The following is a 15,976-nucleotide window of genomic DNA, read 5'->3' on the forward strand; positions in this document are numbered from 1 at the left end:
CAACAGCTCTTCTAAGATCAATTACAGAACTAGGTGGTAGTAACAGGGTCCCAGGCCTGACTGACTCCAGAGCCACTACACTATTTGGAGACCGGACGATTAGGTGGCTTATGGGGATCCCTCCTTTGGAAGGCAAGTTGATATGAGAGTTAGGCCTAAAACCTAGGTCGGCTGGCTTCTTGTCCAACGTCCTACATCCAATTCACCACGCTGTCCAATGAGCATGGTGGGGCCAGGGGAGGACCCAGAGGTTAACAGCAGCAGGTAACAGTGATTACTGCTATTCCCAATTGTATAACATTGTTCTCCCCCCACCCTTTCCTTTCTTTCTTCCTTTTTTCCTTTTCTTTTCCCTCCCTTCCCTCCCTCTTCCTCCCTTCTTTCCTCCTTTCTCCCTCTCTTCCTTCCTTCCTGAGATGGAGTTTTGCCATGTTGCTCAGGTTGGCTCTTGGACTCAAGCGATCATCCAAACTCTGCCTCATGAGTAGTTAGTATCTGGGACTACAGGTGTACACTCAGCTTGTAATGTTATTCTTAATAGTTTCCTCAACTAAACTGTGAGTTCATTCTGAATAACACCTTCAGGGGCCCTGGCTACTTCTCCATACCCAGCAGATGTCAAAACAGTTGACCCCCAGGAACAAAGCACAACAGAGAAAAGCACCTGGGGTTTGCAGTTAGACCTAAATTTAAATCCTGGCTCCACTGTTAGACCTCCCTGTACCTTGCCTCCCTCCACAGCTGGTCAAGCATAAGTTTTAGGGTCCTTGTCTTGCACAGTCTCTTTCCAAGGCCTTTAGAAAGACTCTAACAGTTTTGTAATCACACTTTTTCATTCTTTTTTTTTTTTTTTTTTTTTTTTTAAGTATCAGGCATTGAACCCCAGGGGCACTTAACCACTGAGCCACATTCCCAGCCCTTTTTTATATTTTATTTAGAAACAAGGTCTTGTGGGTTGTTTAAGGCCTGGCTGAGTTGCTGAGGCTGGCTTTGAACTCACAATCCTCCTGCCTCAGCCTCCTTAGCTGCTGGGATTACAGGTGTGCACCACCACGCCCAGCTTCATTCTTTTTTATAAAGAGAGCACACACGAACCCCAAATTGCATCAGCTTCAGACCCTACAAAATTGGATCTGTTCCTCCCCACTCCACAAAATTGCTTTGGGAGTTCAATAATATTCTGTTCATAAAGTGAGTGACATAAAGTAGGTGCTCAGTAAATGTTACTTCCCTCTAGAATGGTCCAGAACAGGAATGAAAGGTCAGACAAAGTCACAGGCTGGTGTGTGTATGTCACAAGCCCTTTAATGTCCCATGTATTGCCATTCAATATCCCAAGCTCCACTGCAGAGTGCCCTCTGGGGTCCAGAGATGAGGAGAGAGGGGTGCTATGGCACCTGGACCTTGGTGGAGTTGTCCTTGCTTCTGATGTGGTTGTGAATCCAGTCTAGGTAGCGACTGACCTTGGTATAGACACCATAGTTGTTAAGGAGCCCACAGCCCTCACCCCAGCTCACCAGGCCCACCAGGAACCAGGTGCCTCGTGAAAAAGCAACCATGGGTCCCCCACTGTCACCTTCACAGGCATCCCGCTGGTCTCCTAGGATGCCTGCACACAGCATGTTCTCAGAGATCATGTTGTTCATAACCTGCATGCACTCGTTGCGTGGGGCCACGGGAATCTTGATGAAGTTGAGGACAAAGGTGCGGTTTCTCTTGGCCACCTTCTCTCGGCTGCTGTGATAACCCCAGCCAGTCACCACTGTCTCCTGGCCAGCCTGAGTGAGCTCACGCTCCGCAAGGCCACTGTCGGGGAGGCAGATGGGTACGATGGTCTTTGAGAGGGTGGCGGGCTGGGCCAGGCGGAGCAGTGCGATGTCGTTGTCAGTGGTGCTCCGGCTGTAGTTGGGATGAATGAAGACCTCTTTGATGTTCAGGTCCACTTCCCACTTGTCCCTGCGCCGCAGGTCGTACTCACCTGCAGGGTAGAGGATGCTGTCAGAGTGGGCCAGAGGAGCCCACAAGTTGGCTGTGCTCCATTGGGTCTGGATGGAGGGCTTGAATGGGTTTGGCTGGCAGGGTTGCCCACATGTCACAAAGACACTGTCATGAAGCCAACTGTCTGTGTTTTGGATCCTTATCAAGGGTGAATTCCTACCAGAAAGGGTGGCCCATGGGTGTTAATCCCAAAGGGACAGAATGCTGGTGTGGATTCAGGACTCATAGAAGGAACAGCAAGACAGGGAAGCCTGGGGTAGCAGGGAGGCCCAAGGCCCTGGAAACCAGCAAACACAGATCAGAGTCAGAAAAGGAAATATGGAGCACCTATAACTGGAGAAACAAGGGCCAGAGCAGCAAGACCCAAAGAGGAGGACATAGGTACTGCAGGGGAATAATGATCTGGACCACGTATGAGGGACAAAGTCCTCCTCAGCAAGGTCAGTGGTTCCTGGGATGGAGGGCCTAGAAGTCCCACACCAAGTCCCATTAGGGGTCACTGGCCATCAGTTGTGATGACAGTAATTGTAAGAAGTATGAATGTAGACATTCACAATACACCTTTTACTTTTTCTTTTTTTCTTTCTTTCTTCCTTTTTTTTTTTTTTTTGCATAGAGTCTAATGAGAGTCCCTCTAGAAACTGTCAGAGTAAGACCTAGACTTAACAGCCCCAACCCCAGACTCCAGGGAAAACAGTTAGCTGCTTTGGCAGATGCCAGAGTCCCTTGCTGCAGAGTTCCATCCCTATCAGTCTGTGTGAAGCCTGACTCTGAAGCCAGGTCTTGTGGGTCTCTGCACCCTAGTGTGCTGAGGCCCCCACACAGCCTGTTCCACGTAAGGGGAGGTGAGGGGACAAGGATGTGTATAACCCTCTCACTTGCAAACATGTGTGCCCAGATTTGAAGAGGGTACTCAAACCAGGTACAGTGATGCATATCTGTAATCCCAGAGATTTGGGAGGATGAGGCAGGAAGATTGCAAGTTGAAGGTCAACCTCATTTATTTAGTGAGGACCCAAGTAATTTAGTGAGACCCAGTCTCAAAATGAAAAATAGAAAGGGCTAGGGATGTAGGTCAGTGGCTAAGTGCCCAGGTTTAATCCCCAGTGCAAAAAAACAAAAACAAAAACAAACAACAACAACAACAAAAAAGCACTCAAGAGAATCCCATTCTAGCCTGGTGTCACAGGGGCAGGTATGGTGGGAGCACATAGGCCTCTTCCACCAAAGCACCTTCTGTGGAGTTCAAGCACCCTGAGACCAGGATCTCTCAAACCTGGACAGCCTGCCCATTACCCCTGCCACCCCTTACCCAGGCCTCTGGCAGCCCCCCTGCCTGACCCCAGCTCATACCAAGCCTGACAGTGAGCTTTCTGGAGTTCTCCATGCAGTGGGCCGCCGTCAGCACCCAGGAGGTGTGGATGAGCACCCCCCCACAGGCCAGCTTCTTCTTTGAGTCCAGTAGGATCACCTGGAATGAGGGTGAAGTGGTGACATCACAAGGCTGCCTTTGACAACTCCTAGTCCAGGACCTCTAAGTTTCACACAGTCCCTGGTACAGTTCTCAAGTGCTTCCCTGGGCTCTCTGGTCACATGGACATACATAGACTTATGGCCCTTTTCTAGCATTCTCTATTCGTGCACATTGTAAGGACTGGCCTGTATCAGGATATCTCTATGACCTGGCTCAGACTGTTCCTGCAGTCATCTTCAGCCTCCCCATCACAGGGAGAAGTCTTCTCACCTTGGGGTCTTTGGGCCAGGCCTCACATCCTCTGGGAAGACTTTGTAGCCCCCAGGCTGACTTGGGCATCCTTCAGGCCTCCCTCAGTCTCTCTCCTGATGGTTGTCCTTGCTTTGGTCCCACTGGGTTGCAGGTATTTAGGATCCTGATTCTGACAGAGTCTGTGAGCCCCCAAAGGCCAGTACCCTAGTTGTTGATTTCTGGCTGATTTCCTCTCTCCACAGAGAGGAGAAATAAGCAAGTCAGTCTTCTCTCCTAGCCTTCTCCCACTCCCCACCCATCAGCAGGGTCTCTGCCTAAACTCCCACCAACAGAGCTTTACCTTTCTAGCTCTTTCTAAAACTGTAACTCTAGCCTGCATATTCCCCATTATGACCCCATGACCCATTCTACACTTTCCTTAGTACTCCCCTCCCACCAGGTCACCTCTGTCTTTCTCTGAGTCCCACTCCAACCCTTATCAGGTGTCTTCCCTCCCCATTTCTACATCCTGAGCTGGAACTCCCAGGAGGGCCTCAGTGATCCCTGACCCAGCGAATGAGAGAGGCAGCCACTCCTCTCCTCTCACCTGCCAGGGGCTGTCTCCCTGTCGGGTTAATGATCCATTGACGATCCTTGGATCTATTCGTATGACTTGGTCTGTATCACGTTTGAAGTTATTGCGCTTCTTCTCCATTCGCATCCCTAGTCTTCCACATGGGAACCTCACTAAAAGTAGAGGGAGATGGTAAGTGGACTACCAGGCACTACTCTCGACACTGTCCTCCCATCTTGATTCTCCTTCTGTCTGTAGGTCAGTTTGGCATGTTGTATGTTTCAAAGGATAAATAATGCTTATAACACTCCATATTAGCTGTGACTTTACTCTGATCCGTCAGTCAGTCAGTCAACAAACAGTACCTCCTAATGGCGAGACAGATCAAGCAGCATCACTACCTGTGTCCTTGCATAGGTTGTTAAATGTCTCAGTGATTCATTATAACCCAGTGCTGTTGGGCTGTTGGGGAATAATCCCAAGATACATAAGGAAGGTCTCTTGCCAGCATGCTGCCAAGCTCCTAACAGAGGTAAGAAGTTGTGGGGAGAAGGAGGTGGGCATGCCTGGAGAGCCCAAAGTAAGCCTGAGCAGGACGGCAAGGCCTCTCTTCTAAAAGAAGAGAGCATACCAGGGAGAAACAGGGACTGGAGAATCTGCCTGGGTCTGCTTCTAATGGGCCTTGAATGTCAGGTTGGAGGATCTAGACTTGTAGGGCATTGGGACACCTTCAACAGGGGAACCATGTAATGAGAGAATGCAAAGTAAACAGCAGTAGTAAAATTCCAGAAACTGAGCAGCAGACAAACATTGTGACTGACTTGGCAAACTGAGAAAGCAAAACTCTCAGCCAGTAACAGGGTGCCCAAAAGACAAGAATTGCACCCAAGTCCCTCAGGAGACCTCAGTGCCTCTTAGGGACGCAGTACAATTGCAATTGTGCACAGAAGGCATGTTGAGTTCATAGAAGAGACTGCTAGAAGCCAGTCCAGATACTTGTGAGATTGAGGTAGGAAGATTGCAAGTTTGAGGCCAGCCTGAGTAACTCAGCAAGAACCTGTCTCAAAATAAAATAAAAAGGGCTGAGGATATAGCGCAATGGTAGAGCACATGCCTGCAAAGCATGTACAAGGCCCTGGATTCAATGGCCAGGACCAGGAAAAGAAGAGAGCACTAGAGACCTCCTCCATGCCTAAATGTCCTCCCTCTCCTGCAGAAGACAGTCACCTGCGGAGGGCGAAACAGACTGTGACTAGGAATTCCAGGCAGTGCTGCTGCTGTGATAGTGAACTGTTTGACCACAGGGAGTCAAGCAACCTCTGCAGGTGCCCTGAAGCCACCTCCTCTGCTCCACCCTGCTCCAAGGGGCAGGAAGCCAAGCCTGCATAGACTTCAGAGGCCTCCCCTCCAAAAACTGGCCTAAATGGAAGTCTTAAGGATCTGTACAGTAGAAAGAATGACTCTGACCTTCCGATGACCTCACAGAAAAGTCCACAGGCCCACAGGTCCACCTGGCATTCCCTTGCAACTTACTGTGTCTCTCTTCTTATTTCAAAATTCAAAGCAAGAAAAAGTTTTCAGTAGAAGGATTGGATTATAAAGTTGTGGAAAGTCCCTTGAAAGAACACATAGTCAAAGAGATGGAAAATGGTAAAGATGATAAAACTAGAGACACAGAAAGAGAAGACAAACAAGGCAGAGAGGAGATTGTCAAAGAAATAATTCTAAAAATGCTCCTAGGTTGGGGTTATAGCTCAGTTGGTAGAGTGTTTGCCTCATAAATATAAGGTGCTGGGTCCAATCCCCAGCATGGGGGGAAAAAAAGAAAGAAAGAAAGAAAGAAAGAAAAATGCTCCTAGAGGTAGAAGATATGAATTTCCTCATTAAAAGGGTCCAAGAGGAAGTAGAAGGGGGGGGGGTGCCCACACCAAAGAAAATATGGGGAAATTCATTGTAAGAGGTGTAAAATCCTGATTTATTAAACTCCATATATAATAAATTTGATGAAGACAAAAACGCATAAAAAGGAAAATATAAAAGAAGGCAAAATCAGGTTTCGTTCTCTCCTGGAGGATCAAGGCATTGCGGGAAATGGGATACAGGGCTGAAAATGTGTCCAAAGGAAATCAACACGTCCAGGATAGATGGAGGAAGATGCCCTAGATCTGCTCAGACTCGGAGATGAGTCGCCTATGGGTTTATGCTCCAGAAGGTGTCCCCAAGAACAGGGCAACCTGGAGGAAGGCAGGCAAGTAAGCAAGAAAACCTGGGGGACGGCGGTAACAGAGGGACAGATGTTGGGGTGGGCACGTGGGTGGTCATCTAAGACTCCGCCCTGTTCAATGCTCTTTGACCGGGAGCCTTCCTGTGCTTCCCATGCCGGTCCTTTTGCTGTGGGATTCCGGTGACCTGGAGAGGGTGGGTGAGGGGGCGGGGCCGAGCGACTCACCAGAGGCCTGGCACTGGAGGTGGTCATCCGCCAGCTTGTAGCCCGGCGCGCAGCTGCAGCGGCGCCCGCCCTGCTCCTCCAGGCAGTAGTGCGCGCAACCACCGTTGTCCACCGAGCAGTTGGAGAAGCGCACCTCTGCTGACACGAGATCGTGGAGAGCTGGCTGTGGCGCTGTGTGCCAGGGGTCAGCCGCCCTCCCGGGCCCACCCTGGCGACCCCCTCACCGTGTTGGCAGAAGCTGCCCTCCCAGCCCCTGCCACAATCGCAACTGAAGCCACCGATGCCATCGATGCACGTGCCGTGTCCGCAGCACGGGCTGGCACATTGGTGCTCCGAGGGCTGGTCTGCGCACTGATCACCGTCTGCAGCACAGGGCGTGATGAGAGGATGGAGGTCATAACTACCGTCACCTCCCTTCCCGACCCCCAGCAGCCCAGAGCTCAGGGAAGCAGGCCTGCACAGCCCAGCCGCGGGGGTTTAGATCTCACTCACCGAAGTACTTGGACCAGAAGGCTAGCTGTGAAGAGAGGGGGCAGCCTTAGGGCTCAGCTTGTGTGTGTAAGGGGAGCCCCGCCGCCCCCACCCCCACCCCGTACCTCTCTCCTCCTATGGCCCAGGGCAACTGTGAGCTGGCAGCGAAAGGAGGGCTTCCAGACAAACTGCCTGATTGTCACCAGCTGCTAGCGGCTAGTGTTCCTTGCTCCCCTTCTCCTTCTGCACCGGCCTTGGCTCCCCAGCCCATGAACAACACCCCTTCCCATACAGTTGGAACCCTGCTCTCTGGACTATCTATACCACAGGCACTTCTGCAGTGAAAGGACCCAAATTCCCTAGTAGGCTCCTCTGCTTCCTCCCAGCCCCATCACTCCCTCCCTGGTTTGGGGGACCCCTTACAGAACTAGTCCTTCCTTAAGCCAGTGTTCTCAGAGTTGGTGTGACAAGGTTGCTGGTTCACAAAGTCTGGGGCAATACAGTCTGTTTTCTAACCAGGTCCCAGCTGTTGCTGGTGGTATTAGCTTTGACCTTCAGACTAGAAAGGACCTAGACCCCAATCTCAGTTTCCCTGAGCAATCAGAATTTCTTCCCTGAGAATATGAACGGAGGCAGAGTAAGTATATGTGAACAGAATCAGAAAGTTGTGGTCACACAAGCCCTGGCAGATGCAAGGGTAGAAGCAGGGATGGTAGCATTTTGGTCACAAAGAGAGAGAAAGAGGGTGGGAGAGAGGCATAGGGGGCCAATGTACACTGGAAGGTGGACTGAACTTCCTACAGAAGGGTTGGGTGGGAATCCCAGCCTAGAGCAGCCCCCAAACTCTTCTATCTGGACCTCGTTGGAGAATTCTGTTTCTTGTAGTCACAGGAAATAAATCACAAGGACAAGCCCATAGAGCCAGTGTCCACACAGCCACCCCCAACAAGCTGGGAGAAGGGGCTGGTGCCCATGGCCTCCCTAGATTCCAAAGAAGTCCTCAGTGGTCAATCCCACCTGTTCCTCCCAAACTCAGCCCAGCCCTGAGCCTCATCCTCTGAACCCAGTCAGGTGCTCTTACTGTGTCATCCACATTTTGGAAAATCTCTTTGGCTTCTTCGAAGTCACAGATCTCCTCTGTGCACTCCCGCTCCAGGTTGCCTGGCCGGAGTTCCTCCAGAAAAGTGTTGGCACGTTTGCGGATGCGCAGCACCTGGTGGGCACGCTCACTGCTCGAGAACACTAAGTCTGGTTTGGGGGGAAGCAAACTCACTGTGGTGGAGGGACTGAGAGGGGCTGCAGGCCATGAAGCGGTCTGAGGAAGCCAAACTGGGGAAAGAACCTGGAAAGGCCTGTCTCGGGTCCCCTTAGGACTTATTGCAATGCCCAGTAATGATGCTGTCCCCTGCCCCTCTGCTCTGTCCCTCCTCATGAAGCAAATGACCCTTGGAGGACAGGAGACTTGACCATTCAGAGCATGTGCTCAGAGATAGACCTCCCTTTGAATTCCAACCTGACTTCTGTGTGACCTTAGAGCCATGTTTTTACCTCTCTGAACCTCAATTTACTCACATAAATAACGGGGATGAAATAATTGTATAAAACAATACCATGCATGTCACAAAAGTAAGCATTCAATGACAAATGCCAGATGCTGCTGATGTTTAGATGGGTCTCATTCTCCCAATACACCTTGTACAATCCCTTATTGTCACTCAGTCTCCCTCCCTTACTCCATCAAGCATTTTCCAGCTCCTCCCCTTGGGCAGGGATGCCAGGAGAACAGAGAGATCTGTCACCCAATGTATGTCATCAAGTGTCTCCTGAGCTCTGAGAGGTGCCTCTCTTGGGTAGTGGAGCAGCTAGGGGGGACGGATCAACTCAGGGCAGTGAGTAAGAGGGGTTGGAGAGAAAGGCATCCAGAGGAAGATGTTCTTGAGCTGAGATGGCAGATGAAGTAGACTGCGGGTAGGGAATGTGTTTGGGGGAGTGGGAAGAGGTATCTCAGGAAGATAAACAACTCGAGAAAAGACATAAGTGCAAGAAACAGCTTGGTGTGGCTCTATGGGCAAAGTATTTGTCCTGCAGTCATCCCAGAGAATCATGGTCCCCCTCTGTGGAGTTCAGGGAAGGGGCTGGTGCGTGGCATTGAGGCTTCAAGTGTGCATTTTAGAAGTTTGTGGGGGTAGTGGTGGATGGAGGCCTGGGCCTGAGACTTTCATAGTTGAGGGAATGAGTAGATGGAGTGGGAAGACCTAGGGAGTCTGTGACTCTTCCCCAGCCGTGTCATCACCTGTGCTTGCTGTTACAGCTCCTGGCTTGTGTTCTGGAAGCTGACCTGCCTGGGCCTTACCAGCCAGTTCATGCCATTCCTTCCTGCTTTCACCGCACCAAGGATCAGAGGAAGTGGAGGATAGTGTGAGGCCAAGGCAGGTGCCAGTGAGCCCTGTGGAGGCTTTGAGGATCCTGTGGTAGGGTTGGTGGTGGCCTTACCAGGAGAGGCTGATGTGCCGGAAATTCCCCAGGTGACCACGAACAGCAAGAGGCTTGCAAGCTGCCACATTCTGGAGCTGTTGACACCTGTCTGAGGAGGACTTCTAAGTTCCTGACAGCCCCATACCAATGCTGGTCTACCTGCTATCACCCCCCTTGTCTCCTTCCCAGGAAGCTGAATTAAAGGGACATCCCTGTGTGCTCATTGTCAGGGAAAAAGCTGGGGTTAGGGGCCTTTTTTTTCACTAGACAGCCACCTGTCTCCTCAGTCTCCTCTATGTGGGGCTAAGGTTACACCACCTGCTTGAGAGAGCAGAAAGCATGCAGAGTTCTTGGAACAGTCAAAGGGGACTTAGTTCAGAAATGCCTAGTCTGGAGATGAGATGCACTGGAATATTCACTTGTGCCCTCTTTTCATTCATTTTTTTTTTAGTGATGATTGAGAGGTAGTGTTTGCTGGTCTGATAGCTGCACTAAGAATAATAGCTAACACTGATTGGACATGGGGTGTCTTTCAAACAATTTGCACACAATTCAGGACAGGCCATGAAGCCAGATGGCCTAGTGCAAATTCCAGCACTTACTAGAAGGCAGTGTTGGGTGAGATGCTTAACTACTCCATGTCTTATGGTAACATGAATAGGATAACTATGTCTTAAAGGGTTGTTGAAAGGATTAAATGTTAGTACACATAAAGCTCTTAGAACAATTTTGGGGGCACTATGGGTATAGCTCAATGGTAGAATACTTGCTTAGCATGTGTAAGGCCCTCGATTAAATCCCCAGAACCAAAAACAAAAACAAAACAAGGTTTGCACATAGCAAAAGCTCAGTAAACACTAGCCATTATTACCTCAGTTAAGGCTTACAACAACCCAAGAGATGGTTAATGTTATAACCCCTGTTTTCATGGGGAGTGAACTGAGGCTTAATAGGCTAAGTAACTTACTAAAAATTCACAATCAGGAGGTAGCATAGCTAAGACTCAAGTACAGGGCCTGTGTGACTCCAGGCCTAGAACACGGCCCCAAACCACTGGGTGCTCCACAAATCCACAGAAATAGCCCTGCCACTGGAAAACCACTTCTTCCAAGATCAAGTGGGCAGGCCTGCCTGCCCCATCTTTACAGCCCTGTCTGACCCCACTTTCCTCAGGGCTGGTCTGAAGTTTGTTTAAATGATATGCCCCATCCTTAGAGGTGGGGGCCTAGTGAGGATAATGTAGGGTCTTTGGTTCCTGGCTGCTTCTGGGGATGGCCCTGGGCCCTAGGGAACCCCTCAGCTGATTTCCACTTGTCTCACAGTCCGGAAAAAGGGAGGCATGTGGTGAGAGGGCCCCTTTGGACTATGGTACTCAGTCCTGGGGAACGCCAACCCATGCCTTGGTCTGGCCGGCATGTGGCAGGGCCCATGTTTCCCTTGACCCCGAGCTCCAGCCAGTCTTAAGATCGATCCCTGGTTCAAGAATTCTACCCTCACACAGCTCAACTGTCTTCTCCCTTCTGCACCCTCCCTTCATACCCCCTCACAGTCCTGCCTCGAGGGGGACTTACAGGGGTGGGTCGTGGAGAAACTGCAAGTTCGCCCTCCTGCCGCCATGACACCCTGGAACTTGGGTTAATCCATAACCACAAATATTTGCTTGGCCCTTGGTGCTGAGGCCTCCCTCTCCACAGATAAATAAACAAATGGTGCTGACAGTCCTCATCCTGGCTCCCGATGGCTCAGTTTGCCCAAAGCTCACCTCTGGCCACCAAAGATACCCTCCAGCAGGGTGGGAGGTAAGGGCCTGGCACTCTCAAATCACTGACAGATTTTGGTTTCACAGTGACTGGTTGAGGAGGAGCATTATCCCCTTTTTGCAGATGGGACATTTTTACTAGATATATTGCAGTTTGTTCACTATCAGTATAATGAGTGAGTAACAATACTTCATCAAATCTAGGATGCCATTAATTATAAGATGCACCTATTTGTGTGTCACCATTAAAAAAAAGAAAAAGACGCTGTTAATTGCACAACAACATGTCACCTCTGATGTGGATCTCCCCCACATAGGCAGAGGGTCTGAGCCCTCAGCTCCAATCCCTCATGTCACCCTCCACCCAACTGCACATGGCTATTACTATAAGTAATCTCTGTGTGCAGATGAAGATGTTCAGAAGTCTTATATTACTTGTCTGAATTCACCACCCTGATATGTGGCAGACCTGTACTAGAACTTTGGTCCTCCTGGTCCCAATCAGTCACTTTGGAAAAGAAACAGGTCTCTGGAAAGTTCATAGATAAAATATTAGCAAGAAGAGTGGCGAAATAAAGGGCCTGGCTCAGAGCCTTTGCTTGTGTCCTGCACTCTGTCAGCATTTAGTAAGTATCTTCCTTCCCTGGACTTGGCTGTTACAGAGATGTCTCCATTTTTTTCTCTGCCCTACCACTTTCTTGGAGGACTTGACAGTGCTCTTTCAGTCTGTCCCTGAGTAGGGCATGTGACCCCTCCCCACTGGCCTCTGGTGATTACACAGGAAGTCACCTGACCCAGGAGGCAGATCAGATTCTCTCTCCCAGCTTCCCAGAGCAGGGCCTCTGGCTCTCACTCCACTCCAAGCATTGGACACAGAAGAGTTTGAACCCAGGGTCTGGGCACCTGTGTTTTCCTCCACCCCAGATGGAGAGGGACTGAGGAGGCTCAGAAGAAAAGGGGATGAAGTGTTGAGGTGCATGGAGACCAAGCGGAGGTGGAGGACAAAATAACTGGAATGGAATCTATGAAAAGTGGGGAGCCAGTGGCTGTTTGTGAGGGTAGCTACTTAGAGAAGAGAGACAAGTTCCTGGCCACTCAGCAGAAAACATGAAGACCAGTGCAGGATCATACAAGATGGGTGATTTGCACACCTGAGTAACTTTTTGTTTTTGGTTTGGTTTGGTTTTGCAGTGCTGGGATGGAACTCACACATCACATGTTAAGCAAGGGCTCTACCACTGAGCTACATCCCCAACCCCTGAAGAATTTGTGTAAAAACTCTTCCTGCCCTGTCTTCTTGCTCCAGGTGTTGTCCCCCCAAAGTCTGCAGCTGCCCTCCACCTGGCCTACCAAAGGAATTTTGGGTGTCCACTATTGCTTCCCTTCCATGTCCAATTTCTCACCCTTCCACTCTCTTCTGACCGAGCACAGGTGGTCAATTCCAAGTCAAGTCTAAGCTGCGTCCATGTGTTAATACTAAATCTACATGATGGGCTTTGTCCAAGATACCCAAATTTAAACCAGTCCAGATGCAAGAGCTATGGCACCTGAACGAGCCAGGGTAGCTGCAGTGCTCTTAAGAGACCAGTGCTGGACGGTTGCCAGGCCTCCCAGGCTGCCCAGAGGATGTCCCTAGGCCTTCTCTGCAGAGCTCTTCACAGTTGTTAGACAACTGGGGCTCTCTGCACTGTGTACTGTGTTATAGCCTCTTCACTGTCTGACAGTGCCCGAGATCCCCGTCGCCTCCACAGTCAGGAAAGGTCCTGGTCACCAGTTGTTCCTAAATTCTGCTGTCACTGGAGGCTGGCGTCACCTGGAGGTAGCTGCCGGGAATCCAGCTCTCTGTTCATTTGCATGTTTCCAGCAGGGGGCGCCGTACGCTGGTGTAGAGAGTCTCGCACTGTTCGCAGGTGGATTCTCCCTGGCTCGGAAGGTGTGGCTGACTGGTTTGGTCTGGGGCTTTCCTGGTCAGATGGCTCGTCACCTGACCTGGGCCCAAATTCGTTAGGCCGACTTTGGGCAGCGAACCCTCTGTAATTTAGAGAGTGAAAGGGACGTGTGTAGGCTGGGGCTTCGCCGTAAGAGTGCGGACCAAGCAAAGGAATAAGAACTAGGGTGTAAACTGGGAGCGGTGGCGTTCGCCTGTAATCCCAGAGACTAGAGAGACTGAGGCAGAAGAATCGCAAATTTCTGCAATTTATCGAGATTCAGTCGTAAAATGAAAAATAAAAAGGGCCGGAGATGTAGCTTACTGGTAAAGTGCCCTTGGGTTCAACTCTGGTAGCGCGCTTGTGCGGGAACACACACACACACACACACACACACACACACACACACACGCACACTACATATCTATCTGGATATATACGTGTGTGTATACATATATGCATACTTATATGTGTATATGCTCACATACATATACACACATACACATACATATGTACATAGGGGTATCTATATGTTGCAAACACTCTCCTTTCCTCCATTGAATTTGCATTGGTAGTTTGTAAAACTCAATTAACCAGATACACATGGGCCACTTCTGAAATCTGTCTTGTTCTGTGGATTTATCTGTTCCTATGTCAACACCGCATTGTCTTAATTTTTAATTGCTGTTATAAGACTCAAGTGTGAGTCATGAAACCAGGTAATGGAAATCCTCTTTGTTCTTCTTCAAAATTGTTTTGGCTATCCTAGGTCCTTTCTATTTCTACATACCCATTTTAGAATCAGTTTATCAATTTCTATTCTTAAAAGTTTTGTTGAAATTTTGATGGGGATAAGTTGAATTTATAGAACAATTTGGAAAGAAGAGACATCTTAATATTGTCTTATGATCCATTAGCATGGTATTTCTTTCTGTTTATTTAGGTCTTTTTTCATTTTCCTCACCCATGTTTGAGAGTTTATCCTTAATAATTTTATATTTTTAAAATGCTTTTGTAAATGGCATTTTAAAGATTTTAATTTAAATTCTGTGTTGCTAGTAGATAGAAAAATGCTTGACTTTTTATTAAGACATTACTTCTGAAGTTTATGAATGTGCTAGAGTCACCAACCATACCAGTTTGTCTAAGACTGTTCCAATTTTAGCAATAAAAGTTCTGCATCTGGTAAACTCTTGGATTTTGGTTTTTAGTGATGTATGCAGAAGGTGAAGGGAAAGGTTCAAAACCCATATGGAAACCCCCAATATACAGTCTGAAAACAACATTAATTATAGTGTCAAAGGGACCCAGCACCTTCCAAATGACAGCAACCAAGATCTGCAATTCAGGATAGTGGATAACCCATTATTACATCACTCCCAGTGATGCAACTTGCATGCATTGTACTCCTAAGCATGGACACTCACTTTGCCTGTGAATCAACTGTTGTGCTTTGGATTGAAGCAGTGCTTGTTTAATTTTAAGACAGTGAATATTGATTGGAACCATGCTTTTCAAGAATTCAGATAATGAAAATGATAATGATTGTAACACCGATGCCAGCATGACCCAGACATGGTCATTTGCAAGGCTAAATGAAGTATTATTTGAATGACAGATGGAATAACACATACAACTGAGATAGGGAGGTAAAGAATCAAACGAGAGCATAGCACATAATATGCAAAAGAGAATTTGGGTTTGGGCACGGTACAGAAAGGAATGTGAAAGTAGCTATAGAAACTATGTCTTACAAATCCCTGGTGAGATAGCCAAGCACCTTAAAATTAATCTGAAGGTTTTTGGGTCTTTTCCTAAAGACCCCAAGTCTTAGGTGAAATTAGCAGTCATTGAATTAGCTTAGACATAGCACATCAATGAACCTGCTCCTTTGGTTGTTCTGTGAAACTGAGTTAAATCACATTTGCTCATTGAAATCAAAGCCTGTCACCTTTAGGAGTGTTGTGTACAGGTGAGCAGGATATTTTGTAGCTAACATCTTTGTATTTTCACTAGTAAGAAGTTCATAGACTGAATAGTAGTTGCAAAAGTTTACATTCACACTATGTCAAACATGCAAACATATGGGCAAAATTTCATTTGTATTTGGATGTCATTTTTGTTTTCAGTTTTCTTAAAACCTTTACAGAAATCAAAAAGACAATTTGAAACTCCATTTTTTGAATTAAAATACTTAAGAGGTAGGGGAACATTTTTTTATTGCCATGATTTGACCCAGCATTTGGTATATGAGAGAAAACATCATTTGGTTGTAAGATATGATAGAATCAGCTCTCTCTACACTGTAAAGGGCCAACATAGCTGTCATCAAAAAAATTTGGGGAGGCGGGGTACCAGAGATTGAACCTGGGGTGTTTAACCACTGAGCCACATCCCTAGTAGCTGAGGCTGGCTTTGAACTTGTGATCCTCCTGCCTCTGCCTCTGGAGCATCTAGGATTACAGATATGCATCACCACATCCAGCTGTCATCAAAATTTCTTTTCGTTGGCCATAGGATATTTCATGAATGAATGAATTATTTTGGGAGTGGCTTTAGAATAAAAGAAAGGTATCTCTAGCATGCTTGCTTTTTCTCCCCATGTGGTGCCCTCCAC

General features: G+C 48.3%; 1 protein-coding gene across 1 annotated transcript; it reads right to left on the reverse strand.

The window, feature by feature from the left end:
• Nucleotides 1–1,283: 1,283 nt before the first annotated feature.
• Nucleotides 1,284–11,304, reverse strand: PROC (protein C, inactivator of coagulation factors Va and VIIIa). Its single transcript, XM_079133823.1, is given in 10 exon segments — nucleotides 1,284–1,978; nucleotides 3,352–3,469; nucleotides 4,311–4,450; nucleotides 6,727–6,861; nucleotides 6,951–7,088; nucleotides 7,219–7,243; nucleotides 8,279–8,445; nucleotides 9,691–9,781; nucleotides 11,244–11,253; nucleotides 11,255–11,304. Coding segments are annotated over 10 exon segments (1,449 nt in total). The 5' UTR covers nucleotides 11,290–11,304; the 3' UTR covers nucleotides 1,284–1,388.
• Between the last annotated feature and the right edge of the window lie 4,672 nt (nucleotides 11,305–15,976).

The sequence above is a fragment of the Sciurus vulgaris genome, assembly GCF_902686455.1.
Source record: "Sciurus vulgaris genome assembly, chromosome: 3".
Taxonomy (NCBI): Eukaryota; Metazoa; Chordata; class Mammalia; order Rodentia; family Sciuridae; genus Sciurus; species Sciurus vulgaris.